This window comes from Podarcis muralis, chromosome 3 (assembly GCF_964188315.1).
Source record: "Podarcis muralis chromosome 3, rPodMur119.hap1.1, whole genome shotgun sequence".
In the NCBI taxonomy this organism is placed as follows: domain Eukaryota; kingdom Metazoa; phylum Chordata; class Lepidosauria; order Squamata; family Lacertidae; genus Podarcis; species Podarcis muralis.
The window spans coordinates 4,808,233-4,832,990 of NC_135657.1; the positions used below are offsets into that span (position 1 = coordinate 4,808,233).

At 48.3% G+C, this 24,758-nt stretch overlaps 1 protein-coding gene across 3 annotated transcripts in view; it reads right to left on the minus strand.

Annotated features, from left to right (window-relative positions):
* The window catches only part of KIF13B (kinesin family member 13B), a 179,939-nt gene that overhangs the window by 139,471 nt on the left and 15,710 nt on the right, over window positions 1-24,758 (minus strand). For all 3 annotated transcript variants that reach the window (XM_077925405.1, XM_077925406.1, XM_028725207.2), the window contains exon 2: window positions 17,823-17,916. In XM_077925405.1, coding sequence (XP_077781531.1) covers window positions 17,823-17,916 — 94 coding nt within the window. The remainder of the gene's footprint in view (window positions 1-17,822; window positions 17,917-24,758) is intronic.

Consider the following 24,758-nt stretch of genomic DNA (forward strand, 5'->3'; position numbering starts at 1 on the left):
TAAAATGTGAAGTTATTTTAAGTGTGATTTTAAAAAAAGATGGTTAGAAACTATGATATATGTAAACTGCTAAAGATGAAGTAAAATGAAAATCAGATAGGTGGGACTTGGGGAAGCCCGATTAACAATGTTTAGAAAAATAAGGATATGATAAGAATTCGTTTGTATTGTTTTTCTGTTTGTGTTCTTCATTTGTGTTATGAAATGAATAAAAATTTTTGAAAAAGAGAGCGCCCTTGAAGGGTTTAAGGGAGGACAAAAAGCTATATATGCAAACATCTCGGATCTATTGCTCACTGGGTAGATAAAGGCTTCCTTATCGGCTGCAAACTTAGCCTAGAAGGGGAATGATGTGAAAGTACCTGGCTTAATCTCCAAGGCAGCAGCAGAGGAGGAGGAGAACAGCTGAGCAAGCTCAGCAAAGCAAACTGACACCAGTCCAGTGATATTTATTAACCAATTTGTGGTGGGAAACCATCCAAACCTCCTCCACCTGTAAAGGAAACCTGGAGAGGGCAGGGGAAAGTGATAAGCTGGAGATCCACAACCAAGTCAACAACACTGACCCTGGTGAGGTCCACGCTGTGAAGTTCTTCCATCCTGTGATAGGAATTTTGAGGTCTTAGGTATATGTTAAATGTTCATAAGTGTACCAACCAAGCACGTACATAGATCAGCACAGGAAAACCGACCTGGAACCATTTTGATTCCCAAACTGAGCCAATGTTTTCTCTGCAAGGCCAAAGTGGGAAAAGCCTCCCCATTGTCTTTTCCTTCACAAATCCTGTCTTAAGGGCACATTTAAGATATGAATAGGGTGTGAGCCTGTGACCTGGCTCAGGAACTAAGTATTTATCATTACAAAAGACTGGCCAGGCTCCCCAGGCAATCCAATCAAGTGACCATTAAACAGGTAACCTGTCAGACGAGATAAACAACGCACTCAGATTTCAGCTGTAGACCGCCTTTTCTGTGATGTAGGTATGGTGTATCTGGGGGGTGGTCTTAGGCTACACCCCTTCTGTGATGTATGTATGATGTATGGAGGGGTGGTCTTGAGCTTCAGGGCAGGGAAAAGGGCAGATTTTTGTTTACAACAATCCCAAATTAACAATTACATTGAAAGAGTCACTGCAGGAGAGGGCGAAACTGCAAAGAACATTTTCTAACTATGCCAACAACATACCGATAAGGAAAGGCATTCCAGCTGCGATCCAGTGCTACGCCCACGAGTCACCTTATGATTTAGGAAAGAAATTCAGTTTGCAGGCTGTCGGAAGAGGCGCCTCTGCTTTCCGGGCTATAACTCTCCGCAGATTCACCACAAGAAGATTTATGGGAATTGTTTTTAATATGTAACGCTGTACTGTTTTTAACACTGATTGGGAGCCGCCCAGAGTGGCTGGGGAAACTCAGCCAGATGGGCGGGGTATAAATAATATATTATTATTATTATTATTATTATTATTATTATTATTATTATTATTATTATTATTATTATTATTATTATTAAATAACCATGCAGAAAAATAATGCCCACCAAGAGCTTACAAAAAAGAAAGGGTAGCCCCAGGGGCAATACTATCTGACCACGAGAGAGCATCCCTGGCAGGAGAGAGAACTCTGGTGACTAGGAACAGAAGAAGCTGCCTACACTTATAGCTTAGTACTTCCTACACTGGCTGGCAGCGGCTGTCCAGGACTGAGCCTGTGGCACTGTGCCCAAAAAGGAGATGCTCTGAGCCATGACTGGCCGCCTGGTGCTCCCCTTCATCCCGTGTGTGAGGGTGGAGGAAGCTGGCCTTGGAGGGTGAACACCTTGCAAGGGGGCAGCCCCTTCAGTTGAGAAAAGAATAGGCAACCTGCAGCCTCAGGCCTTTGGCCTAATTTTGTGTGTGTGGACGGGGGTGGACAGAATCACGGAGGAAGAGGAGGAAGGCAGGAGGGGGAAAGAAACAGATGGAAAGATGGGAGGGGGGACGCAGGAGGAGCCCCCCGAAAGCGATCGGTTCAGACCTCCGGCAAGAATGGTTTTTGCAACTCAGGTCTCTTGCACTCTCCTGCGAAAATTGCAAACAGGAAAAGAACGGCTGTTTCACAGAATTGCAGAGCTGGAAGGGGCCCCAAGGGGATATATTGATTGAAAATGTATTGCATTGTAACTTTTGAATAAATGCTTAAAAAATAATGATTCTAGTCCAACCCCCTGCAGTGCAGGAATCTCAGCTATAGCGGGGTCCTCGCTGCGAGATCACATTCATCCGGTACTATACCAGCTGCACTGGCTCCCGGTGGAGTACAGGATCAGGTTTAAGGTGCTGGTTTTAACCTTTAAAGCCCTATACGGCCTAGGACCCTCGTACCTACGGGACCGCCTCTCCTAGTATGCCCCACAGAGAAACCTACGGTCTGCAAATAAAAACATCCTCAAGGTCCCAGGCCACAGAGAGGTTAGGCTGGCCTCAACTAGAGCCAGGGCTTTCTCGGCTGCGGCTCCAATCTGGTGGAATGCTCTGTCACAAGAGACTAGGGCCCTGCGGGACCTGACATCTTTCCGCAGGGCCTGCAAGACAGAGCTGTTCCACCAGGCCTTTGGTCAGGGCGCAGCCTGACTCCCTCCTCTGGCAACCTGCACAGAATTTTGCCTAATCGGTTGCCATCAATTTGATTTTAATCAATTTTTATAATGTAATATTTTTAGAATGTGTGATTATTTGACTGTTTGATTATTTGATTGTTGTTAGCCGCCCTGAGCCCGTCTTCGGCTGGGAAGGGCGGGATATAAATAATTTTTTTATTATTATTATTATCCCTGACAGATGGCCCTCCGACCTCTGCTTAAAAACCTCCAAGGAAGGAGAATTCACAACCTCCTGAGGGAGACCGTTCCACGGTCTCAAGAATCGCAGAATTGCAATGCAGGGATCTTTTGCCCAGCGTTGAGGCACCCCCGCAATTCCTTCACCCAAATTTATAGAGACGCTGAACAACGGGCCCAGGACAGAACCCTGCAGCAGCCCATTCCTAACTTTTTTCTAGGACGACAAGAAACCATTCATGAGTACTCTGGGTTCGGTCCGTCAAATCCTTGCAAGCAGCAGCATTCAGCATCCTTTTACCCTTTAGGAACTTGTGCTAGAATTTAAATCTAAGGCTCTACAACAGGGGTCAGCAACCCTTTTCAGCCGGTCCACTATCCCTCAGACCTTGTGGGGGGCCCGGACTATATTTTTTTTTGGGGGGGGGGAATTGAACGAATTCCTATGCCCCACAAAAGCACACATTCTACTCATGTAAAAACACCAGGCAGGCCCCACAAATAACCCAGAGATGCGCTTTAAATAAAAGGAAACATACTACAGTGGTACCTCAGGTTACATATGCTTCAGGTTACAGACTCCGCTAACCCAGAAATAGTGCTTCAGGTTAAGAACTTTGCTTCAGGATGAGAACAGAAATCGTGCTCCGGCAGCGCGGCGGCAGCAGGAGGCCCCATTAGCTAAAGTGGTGCTTCAGGTTAAGAACAGTTTCAGGTTAAGTACGGACCTCTGGAACGAATTAAGTACTTAACCTGAGGTACCACTGTACTCGTGTAAAAACACCAGGCAGGCCCCACAGATAACCCAGAGATGCATTTTAAATAAAAGGACACATTCTACTCATGTAAAAACACGCTGATTCCTGGACCGTGTGGGCCGGATTGAGAAGGCGATTGGGCCACATCCGGCCCACGGGCCTTAGGTTGCCTACCCCTGGTCTACGAGCAAAAGGGCTTGGACCTTTTGCCCTCGCTTTCCCTGCTTATGAGGCACTAAAGCGACTTCTGAAAGTGCGTGTTGGGGGCCACAGAAGGCATGGAACGAGTGGGTGGCAATGCCCATCGCAACTGCCCCTCCGCCTCTCCAAGTTGCAACGCGCCAGCACATTTGTGCAGGCTCCGGGAAATCTCGGGCCAGCGCCTAGGAATCTGAAATATTTCTATCCAGCTCTACTTGTTGCTCCTTAATATTAGGATTATGAACATTCTTCTGTAACAGGCTCCATTCTCAAAAACGGCGCAGGCTTTAATAGGAGAAGAAAGCAGCCGTCTCGGGCAGGGAGAGTCGGTCAACACGTTGTGCCAAAGGATTCCTCTGGCCCCAGATCCTCCTTTGTGAAATGTCAGAGCAAGGTATAGAAGGAGCTGCCCCCATTAAAATTATACTTAAAAGTATTGCTTAAAAGCAGGAGTGTGAAGAAGGGGGACGGCGGCGGCTGAAGGCTGGTAGTCTTGTCTGGTTTCTCTTGTCAAAAGGGCAGACCCAGCCCGGAGCGAAGGGTCCTTGCCTTCTGCACGGCCAACAGCAGATGTTGCCTTCCTGTAAAACGGACTTATAAAGAGGACCCCGCAATAAAAGAGCGCTATAAAACGCTGTGTTTCGTGGGGAAGGGAAAGGGCCTTCTCTGCCTTTGTCTGCGGCGCAAAGAGACACGGACAGAGATGTCACAGAAGACAAAGGGGAAAGTATCTTACTCAGTCCCCGGGGATCTCATTAATTAAAAATCTTCCTTTCAGCAGAAGCCCTGGTGTATTGGGGATGGAAATGAAGCCCCCCGTTTTTGTTTTATCTTGCATCTGTTTTCGAGCGGAGAGGCTCACATGGATTTCAATGGCGAGCCCCGCATGCCATGCTGGCAGAACTGACAGCCGGGCCAGACAGGAAGGGGGCAAGAGATGAACTCCGAGGTTGGCCAAGAAAGAGCTCCTTTGAAACCACAAGCTGAAGCCACCACTATGATGAAAATTGGAAGGTACTACTACTACTACTACTACAGTACAGTTATACCTCGGGTTGAATGCGCTTCGGGTTGAGCACGTCCGAGTTGCGCTCCGCGGCAACCCGGAAGTAATGGAGCACGTTACTTCCGGGTTTCGCCGTTTGCGCATGCGCAGATGCTCAAAATGATGTCATGCGCATGCGCAGAAGTGGCATAAAGCGACGGGTGCGTGTGCAGACGTGCCGTCGCTAGATACGTTGGCTTCTGGATGCGAACGGGGCTCCGGAACGGATCCCGTTTGTATCCAGAGGTACCACTGTACTAATAATAATAAAAATATTTATACCCTGCCCATACGGCTGCGTTTCCCCAGCCACTCTTGGTGGCTTCCAACTGAATATTAGGTAAAGGTAAAGGGATCCCTGACCATTAGGTCTAGTCGTGACCGACTCTGGGGTTGCGGCGCTCATCTCGCTTTATCAGCCAAGGGAGCCGGCGTACAGCTTCCGGCATGACTAAGCCGCTTCTGGCGAACCAGAGCAGCGCACGGAAACGCCGTTTACCTTCCCGCCGGAGCGGTACCTGTTTATCTACTTGCACTTTGACATGCTTTCGAACTGCTAGGTTGGCAGGAGCAGGGACCGAGCAACGGGAGCTCACCCCGTGGCGGGGATTCAAACCGCTGACCTTCTGATCGGCAAACACAATAAAACATCAAAACATCATCAATTCAGTGAAGGAACCTCCAGAAAGCCCTTGGAGTTGGACCTCAGTGTCCGGGCTTGCCTGGGTAAGTGGGGTTTTTTCTAAGTGGAATGAGATTTAAAAGGATTTATCGCCAGCTCCGAACCACCCAAAGCTGGGAACAACCAACTGTAATCGGTTCATCACCGCAGTGCGCCAACGAAAAAATTCCTGCACAGCCGCCTGCACTTAAGAAGTGATTCCAGGGCGAAGGTTTTGGTTGTTTTGAAAGTGGGTTGTGTGAGCCTGAAAATCAGAATTGTAAACTTGGAAGGGACCCTCAGCGGTCATCTAGCCCAACCCCCTGCCACGCAGGAATCTCAGCTAAAGCACCTGTCAGAGCTGCCTGAGGTCCCAGCTCACAAAGGACCAACGCCAGTGCGTTACTATTTACAAAAGTCTTTATTGAAGTTCAGTTTCGATTTCAAAGCCGCGGCGCGCAGCTCTACGTCCTAAACTCTAGACCACTGAAGCTCCGTCTGAATCTCCTCCCCCCAGACACCAGTTTAAGACTCTAGCCTTGCTCCACCTCTTCCTTTGCTCTCTTCTCCTCTGGGCCCGCCTGTCCGCTGGGGTCTCGCCTCTCCTAGACTCTTCTGACGCTGAGTCTCCTGAGTCTTCCCCCTCCCTCCGGCGGGCTTTAGGACCTGGTTCCCAATCCGGGTTTCCTGCTGTGCCGCGCGCCTGTACATTCGAACTTGGCGCGCGCGCCCAGCCGGCCACCTTCCTCCTGACCGTTACACTGCTCCTGTCACTGCTTCCCCCTTCGGGGAGGCTAGCTGCACCTGACTCTCCCTCCGTTCCCTCACTCTGCGATGGAGGCGTGGCCACCCTTGACTCATCTTCTCTCCCTGCTGGAGGAGAAGCTGGCCCTGATACATGTGACTCTTCCCCCTCACTACACTCTGGTGGAGGAGCTGGTCCTGCTCTCCCGCTGCTGCTTTGGGAGTCCCCGCTGGCCCCTTGCTTCTGGTGTGTCCCCCCTGGGACCCCCCTTGCCCTGGCCATCGGCGCCCCCCTCTGGGAATCTTCTGATTCGCTGGAGAGACTCATGGAATCTCTTGGGCCACTTTCATACTCCCCTACGCTGCCCTCAGATTCTTCCCCTTCGCTCTCCATTTCCTCTCTCCCCTGTGCCTCTGCTCCTGAGCCCCTGACAGCACCCATGATAGATGGCCATAAAGTTGGATCCAAAATGGTTTGAACGCCAGTTTACATGGGTGGACATGTTGCACATACTGCTATTTTCCTTTGGTCCTTTAAAGTCTTAACCAGTGTTTCTCAAAAACCTGGGTCCCCAGCTGTTGCTGGGACTACAACACCCATCATCCATAGCTACTGGTCAGGGATGATGGGAGTTGTATTCCGACAACCGCTGGAGACCCAAGTTTGGCTGAAGCTGATCTTTAGCCTCAGGCCCCTTGACTTACACTAAGCCCCAGGTCCCAGACATCTCACTGCAATGGGAGTGCCAGCAAGCAGGGAGAGTGGATGGTCACAAGACTGGAGTCTATGGACCAGAATTACCCGTTGGGTAGGTTTCCTCCATGAGGAGGAACTTGGCTCTTCCTCAGAGATTGGCTCATGGCAGCCACACCTATGAGGTTTCCTTAATGGGCAATTCAGAATTGCAAAAAAAAAAAAAAAAAAAAGACTTCATGCACAAGGCTAAACTGGGTTAATATATAACAGAAGCACTCGACTCCAGAGCCTTGATGGGAGACCTGGACGTTTACTCAAAGCAAACAATCTCATGCACCAAAAATTAAAAAATATATATGAAAGGGGCCAGCTCAGGAGCAAATGTTTGGCTATAGCCAAGAAATACCAGCTATATTGACCTCTCAATCAGCTTTTTCTAGTAAAAGGCGGGGGGGGGGGGGGAAATCACAGGCAATTCCACCACTGCCCCCCACCTAGAAAGTATAAAATCTCACACACAAAGACCCAAACACACCACCTAAGAAAAAGCACATTTCTCCTCCGGGCTGTTTGTTGACAAAACACTAATATGATCATCTTTGGATGACTAAACCCAACAAGGATTGCCAGAAGGAGCTCAAGGGGAAAACCTTGCTCTACAGTTATGCAGAGTACGCCCAGGGGAAAGTTTCTCCCTCATTTTAGGGATTTAACAAAGAGCTCGTGTCCTTGAGGACTGAATTAGTGCTCTCATTTGTCTGTTTGGGGTTCAAACTGTCTCAGGGAACATATCCACCCATCCACAACCACCTTCCTCCAGCCTCTGAGATTAACCAAGAAAAACCTGTGTCTTCCAGGAGCAGGGCCTGTGCTGTGGTGGCCCCTGAAAATAATTGAATGCTCGTCCTTTGGAAGTTCACTGAAGCAAAAATGCTCCGATTCTTTCAAAGCCCTGAAAGTTGAATTTCTCTCATCCCCTGCCACTGATACGTCTATTTTTGTTTAGTTTTTTAAAAAATTGAAAAATTAATTGCTTTTTTCCCTAGACCACCCTGGAAACTTTGTTAAAAAACAGCACATCAGCCATCACCAAGCAGGTGCCCCTCCAGACAATTTGGACTACAACTCTCATCACAGCCATTTTGGCTGGGATCGATTATTATTATTATTATTATTATTATTATTATTATTATTATTATTAAATTAAATTTACAGTTAAAGGGACCCCTGACCATTAGGTCCAGTCATGGCCGACTCTGTGTTTGCAGTGCTCATCTTGCTTTACTGGCCGAGGGAGCCGGCGTACAGCTTCCGAGTCATGTGGCCAGCATGACTAAGCCGCTTCCGGTGAACCAGACCAATGCATGGAAACGCACGTTTACCTTCCCGCCGGAGTGGTACTTATTTATCTACTTGCATCTTGACATGCTTTGGAACTGCTAGGTGGGCAGGAGCAGGGACAGAGCAACGGAGCTCACCCCGTCGCGGGGATGCGAACCACCAACCTTCTGATCGGCAAGCTCTAGGCTCTGTGGTTTAGACCACAGCGCCACCCGCATACCGCCCTATATCCAAGGGTCTCAAGGCGGTTCACAGAATAAAATCACAGTGGACGCTCAGGTTGCAAATGTGATCCATGCGGGATGCACATTCGCAACCCGCGTCTGTGCAAGCGCAGGTTGCAATTCAGCGCTTCTGTGTATGCGCGACCACCGAAACCCGGAAGTAACCTGTTCCGGTACTTCCGGGTTTCAGCGGTCTGCAACCCAAAAAAACGCAACCTGAAGCAGCTGTAACCCGAGGTGTGACTGTATAGAGCTAGACAGTGTGGGCTCAAACCATTAGCTTTCGGGTTAACAGCCGGACGCACCAATCCACTGTGCCACTGGGGATATGCACATCGCAACTACACAGGGAGCTGAATCTGGAACAGGGCAGGAGTAGAACCCAGAACTTTAGAAGGGGAGAGGCTACAACTGGCCCTGCAATAGAACTCCCAACTCCCATCAGTCCCAGCCAGGGCAGCTAGTGGTCAGGGATAATGGGAACTGCAGTTTGGCAATGATGATAATGATGATAATAATAATAATAATTTATTTATACCCCGCCCATCCGACTGAGTTTCCCCTGCCACTCTGGGCGGCTCCCAGTCGAGTGTTAAAAACGATACAGCATTAAAAACTTCCCTAAACAGGGCTGCCTTCAGATGTCTTTTAAAAATAGGATAGCTGCTTATTTCCTTCACATCTGAAGGGAGGGCGTTCCACAGGGCGGGTGTCACTACCGAGAAGGCCCTCTGTCTGGTTCCCTGTAACCTCACTTCTCGCAGGGAGGGAACCACCAGAAGGCCCTCAGAGCTGGACCTCAATGTCTGGGCTGAATGATGGGGGTGGAGATGCTCCTTCAGGTATTCTGGGCCAAGGCCATTTAGGGCTTTAAAGGGCTTTCAAGGTCAGCACCAACACTTTGAATTGTGCTCGGAAACGTACTGGGAGCTAATGTAGGTCTTTCAAGACCGGTGTTATGTCGTCTCGGTGGCTGCTCCCAGTCACCACTCTAGCTGCCGCATTCTGGATTAGTTGCAGTTTCCAGGTCACCTTCAAAGGTAGCCCCACATGGAGCGCATTGCAGTAGTCCAAGCGAGAGCTAACCAGAGCATGAACCACTCTGGCCAGACAATCCGCAGGCAGGGAGGGTCTCATCCTGCGTACCAGATGGATCTGGTAGACAGCTGCCCTGGACACAGAATTGACCTGTGCCCCCATGGACAGCTGTGAGTCCAAAATGACTCCCAGGCTGCGCACCTGGTCCTTCAGGGGCACAGTTGCCCCATTCAGGACCAGGGAGTCCTCCACACCTGCTCGCCTCCTGTCCCCCAAGAACAGTACTTCTGTGTTGTCAGGATTCAACCTCAATCCGTTAGTTGCCATCCATCCTCTAATACTGGGAGAGGCATAGCTTCACCACTCAAGAAGGGGGGGGGGAGCAACGGTCAAAATCATTTCTTAAAAAACAGGAACAGAAACTCCCGGTTCCGTCTCACATTTTTCAAACTCTCCTCCCACAGAAGCGTTCCCAGGCATGTGATGACTGACACGCTCCCCACCGCAGATGCAAGCGCTTTGCTCCAGGGTAAGGTGCCGAGAGCAAAATTCGTTTTTCCAGGTGAGGAAAGAGCCCTGATTTATTGAAGCACGCCACCGGGGGGCTTTTTCCGAGCATGGCTTCACATCCAACGCTTCTTTCCCCAGCTCTGCCTTCTGAACAGATGTTTCCACCGTACACAGTGACCTCTGCATCAACCCAATGCCCTGTGCATCACCAACACTTATAATAATAATAATCTGCATTACTGCCCAACGAGTCAAAAGTTGCAATTCATCACCATAATGTTTGGGGTTCTTTTTTAAGTTTTGAAATGGCATGAAATCACGGCTAGGGAGAAGCTGTATTTCCAGATCTCCTAGCTCTGTCCAACAGCACAGAATCAATGCCATTTTAAGATGTGTTGTGGAAGGGGAGATTATTGGGTTGTCTTCGTTTTGGTATTTATTGTGCATTTTATACTGTGATTTTATGTTGTGAACTGCCCTGAGATATACGGGTACAGGGTGGTGTACAAATTTAACAGAGTCGTACCCTGATTCTTGGGGGGTGCGGGTGGCGCTGTGGGTTAAACCACAGAGCCTAGGACTTGCCGATCAGAAGGTTGGCGGTTTGAATCCCCGCAACAGGGTGAGCTCCCGTTGCTCGGTCCCTGCTTCTGCCAACCTAGCAGTTCGAAAGCACGTCAAAGAGCAAGTAGATAAATAGGTACCGCTCCGGCGGAAAGGTAAACCGTGTTTCCGTGCACTGCTCTGGTTCACCAGAAGCGGCTTAGTCATGCTGGCCACATGACCCGGAAGCTGTACGCCGGCTCCCTCAGCCAATAAAGCGAGATGAGCGCCGCAACCCCAGCACAGGAAAACAGTCCTGAAAGCATTTTGACTCCCAAGCTGACCAAATGTTTCTCTGCAAGGAGGGAGGAGGTGAAAAAAAACCTTCCTTGTTACAGGAATTTAGTAATCACCATTTCGTAGGGTGACAGATTACCAGGAAAGGCAATCAGATAAGGCATAATCAGAAAACCTGGCAGACAGGAAAAAGAACAACATTCAAATTTCTGTTGTAGACCGCCTTTTCTGTGATGTAGGTATGATGTTTGTGGGGGGTGGTCTTGGGTTACACCCCGTCTGTGATGAATGTATGATGTATGGAGGGCATAGCTGTCAACTTTTCCCCTTTTTAAGGGAAATCCCCCTATTCCAAATAGGATTCCTCGCAAGAAAAGGGAAAAGTTGACAGCTATGATGGAGGGGTGGTCTTGAGCTCCAGGGCAGGGAATTTAAAATGTCTATATAAGGGCAGGCACACCTTGGTTCTGGGTCCTCCTCCTTTCCCGTGTGGTGAGTGAGGACCCTGTTGCAACAGATCAATAAGGATCAGGCTTACTAGCTGCTTTGCTTCTCAATATTCTCTGGTTGGCCTCTGTTATTTTCTACTACCAATAGGGAACCTACGTAAGGACTCTATATGGGCTCTTGGATTCCCCATAAGGGGAAAAACGGCAGACTTTGTTTACAACAGCTCACAACATATCAGATGTGGCAGAAAAGCACAGCCGGCTCCCTCCTTCAAGGAAGGTTGCAGGCTGGTTGCAACTGATGCAACCAAACCGCAGTTCATTTTGCAGGCGGTCCAAGCCTGCGACAGGCCAGTCCGCAATTGATTCTGATGCTTTATCAATTACATGCTATTATAGCATTGCCCAAGGGGCTATCTGTGATTTAAGTGCTCCTCCTAACAAAGGCAGTCAGCTATGACAGAGCCTTTGAAAGACACCCAGCCTGTGCACTATCAGGCTCGGGGGAAAAAAGAGGATCCGATCTTATGCAGGACCGACCTTGACTCAGCACTGCATTTCCCTGAGATCTGGAAAAAGGGAGGAATGCACAGCCCAGAACTTTCTTTTTTTTTTTTAATTGATATTTATTAGAAGTTTAACAGTTACACATTATGAAAATGATCTATAGGTGGTACATGACCCCAGTCAAGCTTGCAAAAATCTATCATTTGCCCAATAATAAATGCTGGAAATGTAATGAGGCTGAAGGTACTTTCTACCACCTTTGGTGGACCTGCCCGAAGATTAAAGCCTTTTGGGAAATGATCTATAATGAAATCAAGAAAGTCCTTAAGAGGACCTTTCCTAAGAAACCTGAGGCTTTTCTCTTGGGCATGGTAGGCCAATTGGTGTTAAGGAAGGACAGGACGTTTTTCATGTATGCTACTACAGCAGCAAGGATTCTTCTAGCAAAGTATTGGAAGACACAAGAACTACCCACGCTGGAAGAATGGCAGACGAAGGTGATTGACTATATGGGACTGGCGGAGATGACTGGCAGAATCCGTGACCAGGGGAAAGAGACAGTGGAAGAAGACTGGAAAAAATTTAAAATATATCTTAAAAATTGTTGTAAAATTGAGGAGTGTTAAGATGTTAAGGAATTAAGAAATAGAGAATTGCAGCTGAAATCAATAAGTTAAAGAAAAAAGAATCTAATGAAAGTGACTGAAATAATTAATTAATTGAAGGAGTTGCTGAAGAAATGTAAAACAAGGATGCAGAAAAGGGGAGGTATGGGGAAGTCCGGGAAGTAAGGTGTATGAAAATAAGACTATGAAATTATACATGTTTATATGTTTGTATGTCTGTGTATTGTGTATTGTTTGTTTTTATTTTGTGTTTGGAAAACCAATAAAAATTTATTAAAAAAAAAATAGAAGTTTAACAGTTACAGAAAAAAGAAAAAAAGAGACAATAAAAAGTTACAATACATCAAATATAAAAAGCAAAATAAAAAAAATACAGCAAAACAATAAGAAAAACAAAAACATTTAAAAGCAAAAACATTTGAAAACACATCCAGTATTTCCATATCTTTGTCTTTCATTTACTTGTTTCATCGACCTCCTCACACCTCCCTTTTTTGTATTCTAATTCAATTAGCTATTTCAGCAAATCCTTTTCATCTTTCTCAATTTATTTTAACACAATCTGACCTTAAATTTTACACTTTGGCCCATTAACAATCCATTTTTACTTAGTTCTTTATAACATTTCTGCTAAAACCATGTAACTTCATTCCAGCATCTTTCTAACATTCATTAATTTTACAATGTTTCTGTAAATATACTTTAATTTTTTTCCAATGTTCTTCCACCGGCGCAGCCCAGAACTTTCTAACCGCCATCACTGTTTTTTAAAAACCCGAGGTGGCGACGTGACCCCAGAACCCGGCGTCCTGGTGGGAAAGAATCCCTCTCCTCCTTGCATTGCAAGCCTCCGCCACAATAACAACAACATCCCCTGTGGTTTCTCAGATCCGCGCTGGAGCTATTCGGGCTGTTTGCTCAGACGCCGGGACGGGTGCCAGCCTTCAAAGCACACAAACCTACCTTGTGATCCTGATAGGGGAGTGTGAACTTTGCCCCGTGCCGAAGCGAGTGGGCTTAGTTCACGGAAGTGAAAGTTGCAGAGCGAAAACATGGGATCGCTCGGCTGGCCGGCCACCCACCCCAAAGCCATGAATCCTAATTGCATGTTCCTTTGCTGCTCCCAGAGCTTCCCATCTTTGACAGCCTCGTTCTTGTGGTTTTCTACCAGCCAGGCAGAAGCCAAATGGTGTTTAGTCTGTGCTGGTTTCCACAGTCTTCGCTGCAGGGAAGCATGGACTTCCCATCAATTTCCAATCCAGCAACAAGGAGCTGAGTCAATGAAATCGAGAAGCTCCAAGTTCAAGTCCACAGAAGTCCTGATCCTGCCTGCAAATTGCTTCTTAGGGTCCACATGGAAGGGTGGTACCTGCCCACACCTCCTCCAGATTTCTACCTCACTCCTTCTCTCCTAATAATAATAATTTATTATTTATACCCCGCCCATCTGGCTGGGTTTCCCCAGCCACTCTGGGTGGCTTCCAACAGAATATTAAAATACAATAATCTATTAAACATTAAAAGCTTCCCCGAACAGGGCTGCCTTCAGATGTCTTCTAAAAGTCTGGTAGTTGCTGTTCTTTTGACCTCTGGTGGGAGGGGGTTCCACAGGGCGGGTGCCACCACCAAGAAGGCCCTCTGCCTGGTTCCCTGTAACTTGGCTTCTTGTAGCGAGGGAACCGCCAGAAGGCCCTCGGCGCTGGACTGCGGCGTCCAGGCAGAATGATGGGGGTGGAAACGCTCCTTCAGTTATATTGGGCTGAGGCCGTTTAGGGTTTTCAAGGTCAATACCAACACTTTGAATTGTGCTCAGAAACGTACTGGGAGCCAATGTAGGTCTTTCAAGACCGGTGTTATGTGGTCTCGGCGGCCGCTCCCAGTCACCAGTCTAGCTGCCGCATTCTGGATTAGTTGCAGTTTCCGGGTCACCTTCCCAGTAGAATCCGGACACCCTCATCGGCAACAAGCGGAATAGATGTTGGCAGCTTATATGAGTGGAACGAGAAGAGCAAAAGCCACCAACGCTGCCAGAATATTTGATGGCCTCTTGATAATGTTGGGGAGCTCAAAGTTTTGCAACGCGAAGGGGCTTTGGCCCCCAGCCCGTGTTGCCTGCCACAAACAGCGGATCCTGCCTCAGGAGCCATTCTAGGGGCTCCTAACCCTGGTTGTTTACTCAGATCTTCTCATGCTGAAAGATGGCCATGTTCCAACTATAGCTGTTTTTATAACTATGAACTTCCAAGATGGAGCAGTAGGAAGCAAGCTTGCTCTGTCTTCCATGTGACAGCCCTTGAGATATTTGAAGATGGCTCTCATATCTCCTCTCAGTCTCCTCTTTCTTAAGCTAAACACACCCAGCTCCTTCGACCATTCCTCATAAGGCTTGGTTTCCAGACCCTTGATCATCTTGGTTGCACGTTCCAGCTTGTCAACATCCTTCTTAAACTGTGGTGCCCAGAACTGGACACCAGGTGTGGTCTGACCAAGGCAGGACAGAGTGGTACTATCACTTCCCTTGATCTGGACACTGGACTTCTGTTGATGCAGCCTAGAATAGCGTTAGCTTTTTTTGCTGCCGCACCACACTGTTGAGCTTGTGGTCCACCAAGACTCCTAGATCCTTTCCACATGTACTGCTAGTAAGCCAGGTGACCCCCAATTTATATTTGTGCATCTGGTTCTTCCTGCCTAACCGCAGAACCTGACATTGGTCCCTATTGAAACTCATTTTGTTAGCAAATATTTTCCGTAAGCGGAATCCTGCACATTTTGCAGTTTTCCCTGTGCTTCTGCAGAATCGCACCATTTGAGTGAGCTTGATTATAACCCTGCTTTTCATCTCTGCTACTAGAGATACGCGTCATACATGCCTTCAGCTAACCAAACAGCTACTTAAGGCGAGCTGAAACAGCATTAGTAATATGGCAGCACAGCTCAGACATAGCCACACCAGAATCTGGAATTTCACCTGCTCTCTGGGATTTATCACTCCACAAAGCAGCATCTCAGGGCTGGAGTTTGAATCGTATGTGTGATTTCGTGGAAAGGAACCGGTTCACAACCATCCATAACTAGTAGAAGCAAATTCCTGCATTCCAGGGGGTCGGATGCGATTACCCTTCCGAGTCTATAATTCTACGATTCCATGAATTCAGATGCACAGTGAAATCCTATACCCATCTACTCAGAAGCAGGGCCCAGTGACTTCAATGGGGCTTACTCCCAGGTAAGTGGGTATAAAATTGCAGCCTCGGGGATCTTCTTCGGCCAAGACTGAGAAAGGATCTCCTCCCCAGGCTGCAAGGGAAATCTGCCATTTGTAAGAAGTGCACACAGATGTGTGTGTAACAGATATTCTCCCGAGAGAAAGGGATATGGATGTTTTCTGGGGGGCTGGTCAATACGAGGTCAGAGATTAAGGAAAGCTAATACAAGCTCTTTGACATATTGCAGAGGGAGCTTATTGAATCAAGGCCTTGGTGGGCTACAGTACAGAACCCTCCAGAGCCCATGTCTCTGAGACACATGTCTGTATTATTATTGATCGTCGCAAGCCGCTCTAAGGGGCTTTTATGGCTGAAGGGCAGAGGGAGAAATGCGTCAATCAAATGAATAAAACAAAATAGCGGGTCGAATCTCATCCCTGACCACCTGATGGGAGTCATGGCCCAACAGCAGCAGCCTGACTAGAGCTGGCACCTTCCAGATGTTTTCGACTACGACTCCCTTCAGCCCCATCGGAAATGTAGTCCAAAACATGACCAAGGCGCCAGCTGGGGCAAAGCTGAGCTGGTTTTCCTTCTCACAGAAAGGCTCTCAACATTTAGCAACCCTCTCTACCCCAATATCCAGAAGCGACACCCGTCGCCTTCCAATCAGGACCTATTAATTTCCCTGCCTTCCCTCACTAGCCAGGAGAGCAAATTTGCTTCAACGTCTGAATACATTCCCTTCTAACAAGATGACATTTGAGCCTGCCCCAAATCTGGCTGTCACATTGAAAACAGTCATATTTTATGCCCTGGGAAGGAGGGGTGGAGGGAAAAGAAGACGAAACCAGACAAGTTTTGAGCAACTCCCCACACTGCGGTTGGAAATATGAGGGAGGGAGGAGCAGCCATTTTTACAACAGCAATATATTTCAACCACGTTTTCAGAAACGTAGCGAAGCATGACGAAAATACGTGTTTGGAGGGTTGCTAGGCTGGAAGCAGCCAAGTCTGATTGAACGGCTCCCCGCGCCAACCGGCAACCCCCCCCCCCCAAAAAAAAACCCTGTCTCCTGTATCTGCCACACACAAACATAGCTGTCAACTTGCAGATTTGAAAATAAGGGACCAGCAGCCTTGAAAATAAGGGACCAGCAGCCAAAATAAGGGATTTTAGTCAACCAGCTGAAATACGAAGTTAAAAGGGACAAGGTAATTTGGGAGAGCAGAGCCGGTTTTTAGCCCTTCGTTTCCAGAGGTTGCTGCTCAAGACACAAGCTGATGAAACACTGCAATTAAATAACTACAAGCAGCAACCACTTTTTGCGCAAAACAAAGTCCAAGCTACGAAGATGCTGCTGCAGTTCTGTATCTTTTCTCTCGTGCTCCATCTGCAGCTCTCAGTTCCATCAGGCGGGGCAGGAGGAAGGGGGGGGAATAGTGCCCGAAGTAAACCGGCAGATCAGACCATCTATGCTAGTTTACCACTACAAATCTATGGGAGAAGCGCTTGCGGTCCTTCCTCTGCTTTCCCTCCTATGGTTAGCCCTTGGAACACCTGCCTGCGCCTCTGCCTCCTCCTCCTCTCTCTCAACTGCTTTGTTTATGGTTGCCCTCGCTCTCCTCTCAAGGCTCCTCAGCAATTCATAGGCCGCGCCAGGCTGCCCATCTCATCTGAGTCCTTCGGCAGCGCAGCCGCAGTACGGCCTAGCAGGAGCGATGGGCAGAGGGGAGGCCCCAGGCAGAGACACTCAGGAGGAGGATGGTGGCGGAAGGGCCCGAGGCTCCCACGAGTCCTGGCGGGGAGAGGCTCCCGGGGGCCGAGGCTGGTGAGAGGAGGCCGGAGGGGGGCGGACCGGGCAGCCAAGCACTTGGAGCCTCCCTCCTCACTTGGAGCCTCCCTCCTCCCTGGCCGGCAGAGAGGGAGGGAGAGGAGCTGCTTCCTTTGAAACCCGGGAAATTTAAGGGGCATCATCAATAAGGGGCAGCAGCGGGACACGGCACTGGGATAAGGGACTTTCCCGCCAAATAAGGGACGGTTGACAGCTATGCACACAAATACACAAGGAAAGAAATCGCATCAGCAGCGAACCAATTAAACCAGCACCACCACACTCTCGTTTCTCCTTCCTGAGGAAAATGAAGACGTACCTGGCATCCCCTTTCGAAAGGTTCGTGTTCACAGGATGAAGGATAACTTTGTTTTCGTCCACATCCACCACACATTTCGTATGCAGGTCTATTTCTATTAGAAACAAAAAAAAAAAGAGGGAAAGGAAAGAGAACGTCAAAAGTCTGCCTTAAAATCAGAGGCGTTTCGTGGTGCAGCTGGAATATTTCTGCTGAGCTTCCCAATTCACCCAGATGCTTGAAACTCAGGTTAAAAGATATGGCTAGTTTTGCGCTGCCATTATTTAGTTGCTACAACGCACGTCGTAATTATTAATCACAACAGTCAACGGTGCCCTTCTGTGCAGTTCAAAAGTTGTATATTCCTTTCCTATTTTTCATTTTCATAAAAATAATAAAAATCATTGCTTGTATATACCGTTCATTGTGCTCCTCCCTCAAAGTTAAAGATACATCAATCTATAAGTTTGATTTCCCTCTGAAGCTATTATTATTATATCTGTTTTACAGATCAAGAAGGCTGCAGTGACTCCTGTGTGACTTTTGTTGTAATTCTGCTGCATGGCTTATTTTGTTTTGTTAACAGAGTTTCATAGGCCACAATTGTTTTAAAGATGACTTGTAAATGTTTCACAGATGATTTGCTATCTATTCAGTGTAATTTACGCTGCATTTGTGATGTTCTGGGGCGTTACTGCTATTTATCTTTTGTAAGCCGCTGTGCGATTCATTTGCAGGAAAAGATAGCAAGTCAAACAGAAATATAGTGAATCAAATCAGACGAAAACGTCTTTCATATGCCGGCGTTCATTCACTGGTCCTCCTGCTGATGAGTTTTAAAATCAATCTTTCCATACAGATTTTTAGCCTCTTGGGTCCTGTTTGGCCCCTGCCCACGGGCACAAACTAAGGGCCTCACTCTGACTGCTCACCCACATTGTCGCAGTTGCATGCGGGTTCATCTCCAGCTTCGCACTCGGCCACAGAAGCTGCCGGGTCGTTCCAGCGTGGTTCCCCCAGTTTTACAGAGACGCCACCAGGAAAGGACCTGCGGCGCTATTTGCAGCTGGCAAACGAGCCCCGGAGGCTGGCACAACGGGCAGGAAGAGGGGCAAAAGGCTGCCACGCAGCTGCTTAGCCAGATATTGGCCCAAGGCAAGCGAGAAGGCAGCAAAGCAGACCTCTGCCCCACCAGTGCCACACGGGCATAAAAGAAGCCTAAGTCTATACACACCGAGACTCTTGAAAATTTAAGCGTTTCTGGATAAGACTCTTACAGAACAACTGCAACATGGTGGTTCCTGTATTGAAGGGGATTGGGCTGGATGACCCTCCAGCCCCTTCCGACTCTACAGTTCTTTGATTCTACATCCGCCACGAAAAAGGCATGCAATTTATGCCCTTGAGACTGACCCAGAAACTCCAGTGGATGCAGAATGCCGCGGCGAGACTCCTTACGGGGTCCTCGCTGCGAGATCACATTCACCCAGTGCTATACCAGCTGCACTGGCTTCCAGCAGAGTACAGGGTCAGGTTTAAGGTGCTGGTTTTAACCTTTAAAGCCCTATACGACCTAGGACCCTCGTACCTACGGGGCCGCCTCTCCTGGTATGTCCCATGGAGGACCTTACGGTCTTCAAACAAAAACACCTTGGAGGTCCCGGGCCACAGGGAGGTTAGGCTGGCCTCGACCAGAGCCAGGGCTTTTTCAGCTGTGGCCCCGAGCTGGTGGAACGCTCTGTCCCAAGAGACTAGGGCCCTGTGGGACTTGACATCTTTCCGCAGGGCCTGCAAGACAGAGCTGTTCCACCAGGCCTTTGGCCAAGGCACAGTCTGACCCCCTCCTTTGGTAATTCTTCACAGAACTCTAACCCAATGGTTGCCATTAATTTGATTTGAACTGATTTTACAATGAATTGATTTTAGAATGCTGAATTATTTTACTGGGACGCGGGTGGCGCTGTGGGTAAAAGCCTCAGCACCTAGGACTTGCCGATCGAAAGGTCGGCGGTTCGAATCCCTGCGACGGGGTGCGCTCCTGTCGTTCGGTCCCAGCGCCTGCCAACCTAGCAGTTCGAAAGCACCTTCGGGTGCAAGTAGATAAATAGGGACCGCTTACTAGCGGGAAGGTAAACGGCGTTTCCGTGTGCGGCTCTGGCTCGCCAGATGCAGCTTGTCACGCTGGCCACATGACCCGGAAGTGTCTGCGGACAGCACTGGCTCCCGGCCTATAGAGTGAGATGAGCGCACAACCCTAGAGTCTGGCAAGACTGGCCCGTACGGGCAGGGGTACCTTTACCTTTACCTTTATTATTTTACTGTTGTTAGCTGCTCTGAGCCCGGCTTCGGCTGGGGATATAAATATTTTTTTATTATTATTGTTAATATATTTTCTATGAACTTCCGGCTGTTCCTGCCCGAGGCTCCATTCCCATGGATGAAGGTTGGTTTAACGAAACCACGCTAAAAACAAAATCACACTTAAGAGCTCAATATTGGCCCCCGAAAGGAAGGCCTCCCAACATTTCCAAGGGAGTCTCTGGCTTTTATGAGCCTCCAGGTGGGCCGTAGCATAACAGCAGGTGCAATGAAGAACAACATGGTGGATATGTTTGGGACTACAATTCCCATCAAGCCTCAGCAAGCACAGGGTCATAGTCCAAGATATATGGAGGGCTTGTCGGAAGACAGATTAGAGCAGCCTTTCTCAACCTGTGGGTCCCCAGATGTTGTTGAACTACAACTCCCATCACCCCTAGATAGCAAGGCCAGAGCTCAGGGATGATGGGAGTTGTAGTCCAACAACATCTGGGGACCCACAGGTTGAGAACCGCTGAATTAGAGAGAAGGCTGTTACAGGAGATCGTGCCCAACTCCAGTCTACGTCTTTGCACAAGAAGCCAGAGCAGGTGCCTCCATTTCATTCCCATTGTTTGAAGACCTTACTGTCTTGATATGGTCCAGGAGGGTGATACTCCAAAGTCAAACACACCCAGGCTGAACAACTGGAGACCCCCATCCCTGCCTCTCTCTCCCTAAATAAAAACTGGCCTGCCGTTTCAACAGAGCAGCATGGGAACGGACTGAACTGAATCTCTTCGGAAATGAAAGGAGTGGATTTGATCAGATCTGACATGGGGCAGTGGTTAGGCTAGGGCAGGAAAAACCAGAGTTCAAATCCCCGCCAGGCTATAAGCGCCACAAGTGACCCTAGGTCAGGCATGTCCAAAGCCCGCTCCGGGGGCCTAATCCGGTCCGCTGGTCGGTTTAATCCAGCCCCTGTGGCAGTTTATTTCCTGGGGTAAAATCCCCCCAAAAGCTCAACAACTTCAACCCTAAAAAAATGTCAACAACTTTGGTCGGCCCTCACTCATATTCACTTCATCAAATCTGGCCCTCTTTGAAAAAAGTTTGGGCACCCCTGCCCTAGGTCAATCACACCCTTTTGGTCTGAGGCTCCAATACTTTGGCCACCTCATGAGAAGAGAAGACTCCCTGGAAAAGACCCTGATGTTGGGAAAGATGGAGGGCACAAGGAGAAGGGGACAACAGAGGACGAGATGGTGGGACAGTGTTCTCGAAGCTACAAGCATGAGTTTGACCAAACTGCGGGAGGCAGTGGAAGACAGGAGTGCCTGGCGTGCTCTGGTCCAGGGGGTCACGAAGAGTCGGACACGACTAAACGACTAAACAACAACAACAATCAAGATGCAGACTTGTTGTAAGGATAAAATGGGGGTGGAAACATCGAAGAATCACATGAACCACCTGGACATGAACCACCTGGAGTTCTCTGCGGGGAAAGGCAAGATGCAATGAAATAAATATTGAATATTTCTTCTTTCGCGATTCCCAAACAGGTCAACGGCCCAACCATCAACTCTCCCAACGGTTTGACTACACACCCAAAAAAGGTATACTCCTCCATTGTCTCCCAAGAGACAGGACAGGTGCCAACACATAAAAGCAGTAAATCAATTCTCTGAGCTCACTTCAAGGTATTTTATGGGGAGCAATTCACAAATGGAATCGAATAAGCAAACGGATGGATTCCGTCACTGTCCCCAACACTTGCCCATCGCGCCCACAGAGCAGGGTCTCCTAACCCTCTCTCCCACCCAGCCAATGCCACTGCGACAGTTTCAGCTTTCCAGTGGGTCCGTTCCCCTTCCTTTCCCTGCTGCGCTGAAGGTAAACACCAAGATGATGACAAATTCAGGATGACAAGGCCTCGGGGGCATAGCCAGTCCACGGGCCAGTAGGGTGTGGAGGCAGATGGAAAATATGGCGAGACATTTCTGAAATACCAGGCTATGCACCGAGGATAACGCTTTCCCTGGGTTTTCTCCAGGAAATGCAAATAGGTTTTATTTCCACTTCTGAGTGTCCCTTTGAAGTGCACACCTGCTATGGCGGTTAATCTACCATTGCCTTCCCTCCCACCTCCAATCTGTCACTAATTGGGATTTTTAAGTCGCTAGGCTGTAAGCTTTCAAATGCAGGAGGTGAGGAACATGCTACACACTGTTCTACTGCAAAGGGGGGAATCCCAAGATTTCCAAACGCCCAAGCACCTACGAAGCATGAAGCTAGTCCTCATGAATTTGGATCTCTCTTGAGGCTGGCTCCCACAAAGAAATTGGATTCCCGGAACAAACCCCACTCCCACTCTGCCTTACAGAGCGGAGCGTTGGCGTCCGAAGGAGACTTTCTGATAGAAAGGGGTTTGGGTTCCTTTAAAAGGTAACCTGGTCATGAGAAAAGCCATTTGTAGATAAGGAATATCTCAGGAAGGGGAAAGGGTTGGGGGAGAGGAGGGGGCTACCACGGGTCCTAAAAGGAGCTATTCTTTCGCAAACTAAAATTCCATCCCGAGATAATTATCGGCTTGCTATGCTTGGAAAAAGCCACGGGTGTCAAATTCCCATCACCACCTTGGGAAATATTCGCTACAGGTGAAGCCTAGACATCAGTCCACATAGGAAATGACGGCCCCTTTCCATTCAAAGGACACAGCAAGGTCAGAAGAAACTCTGGAAGATCCTACATAGGAGGTTGCCAGTTTGGGATGAGAATGCAGAAAGTTGAGGTTTTTCCCCAAGTCCCTATACATCTAGTAAGTGAGGTACATTTCTTCGGTACCTTTGATCTTGTGTAATTGTATGGCCATTTAAAAAACATTGAGATTTAGCTATTTCATATGAGGAAGAGTCCTTAACATGCATTTCAAAATACCTCTCACATAAGCCACATTGCCATTCATTACCTGAGAACCATTTTTAATTTTGAGAGAGGCGCAATTTCCCACAATGGTGAGTTCCAGCTCCTAATGTCAGGGTAAAGCTAAAGGGACCCCTGACCATTAGGTCTAGTCGTGACCGACTCTGGGGTTGCGGCACTCATCTCGCTTTACTGGCCGAGGGAACCAGCATACAGCTTCCGGGTCATGTTGCCAGCAGGACTAAGCCACTTCTGGTGAACCAGAGCAGCACACGGAAATGCCGTTTACCTTCCCGCCGGAGCGGTACCTATTTATCTACTTGCACTTTGACGTGCTTTTGAACTGCTAGGTGGGCAGGAGCAGGGACCGAGCAACAGGAGCTCACCTTGTTGTGGGATTCGAACCGCCGACCTTCTGATCGGCAAGTCCTAGGCTCTGTGGTTTAACCCACAGCACCACCCACATACCCCAATGTCAGCGTAGCGGCATGCAAAAACCCAACAGATTTTTCTGATGCAGATGTCTTCAAGCACAGGGCAAAAGGCTACGTTTGCTGGGGATGGGGATATGGAGACCCTCCAAACCCCGTTTATGAATAAGCAAAAACTATACTGACAGGCTGCTACGCTGGCTGCCTACAGACAGATGTTGTTGCTCCTCAGCAATCTGGTCAACACAGCTTACAGTGGTGCCTCGTGTTACGGACAGAATCCGTTCCGGAGGCCTGTCCGTAACGTCAAACACCCGCAACTCGAAGCACCGTGTCTGCGCAGGTGTGCGGTGCGATTTAGTGCTTCTCTGCATGCGGTGAAACCCGGAAGTAACCCGTTCCGGTACTTCCAGGTTGCCGCAGGATGCAAGATGAAAGCACGCAACCTGAAGCAGATGCAACATGAGATATGACGGTATTTCAAGCTGGCATCCTGCAGTCTGGGGTGGCCTGCCTTTCGCAGGGCAAGAAATTCCCTCCAACTCCATCCTCACCTCTCCACTTGTGGCAAGTACCAACAGGGTTGGTGGCAATGCCCAACAGTGTACCTTGTACTGTTAGAATATTATATGCAATTACTATTGAAATTAAACAAAGTACAGAAGCACAGAAAATGAGTACGTTTAAAGAGAAGACTGCAACTGTGAAACTAGAACGGATGCTGTCGAACTTTCCCCCCTTGGAGAAGCCTTCATCAGTTTGTTAGCTGGAGAGCCCCTGCGATTAGTCAAAATTTCTTTGTACTAAGCTTTCAGGATTACCTCCTAAGGTCCAGACACCCTCTGCCAGTTTGGCCTGACTGCTGCCATGCACAAACTGAAAGGTCCACTATAAAATATGTCATGCTGAACAACCGTCCCAGTGTTAGAAACTCACATATATAAGCCAGGCGCAAAATGGCTCCTTAAACCAAGGTTGCGGTCGCGAAAACAGAATGTCTAGTTACCACCTGGGAGCAAGGTGGTTCAAAAGTCTTCTTTTTCAATGACGGACTGACTGTGATTATGAGTTAAACGTTTGGCTGGTTCAGATGACAACCTTGAGCTAGGTTAAGAAGAAAAGTCAGTGACGCAGACCATTCATAAGGTAGGAATATTCTTCACAACCGTGAGCAAGGAGAGAAGTGGCAACAATGAACTATGACGCTGTTCACCGCTCCTGCTCAGGCTGCACAGAAAAAGCAATTGGGTTCCCGAAATCCATTCCAATTGTGCGGGTAAAATACAACCGATAGAATTCTACAGGA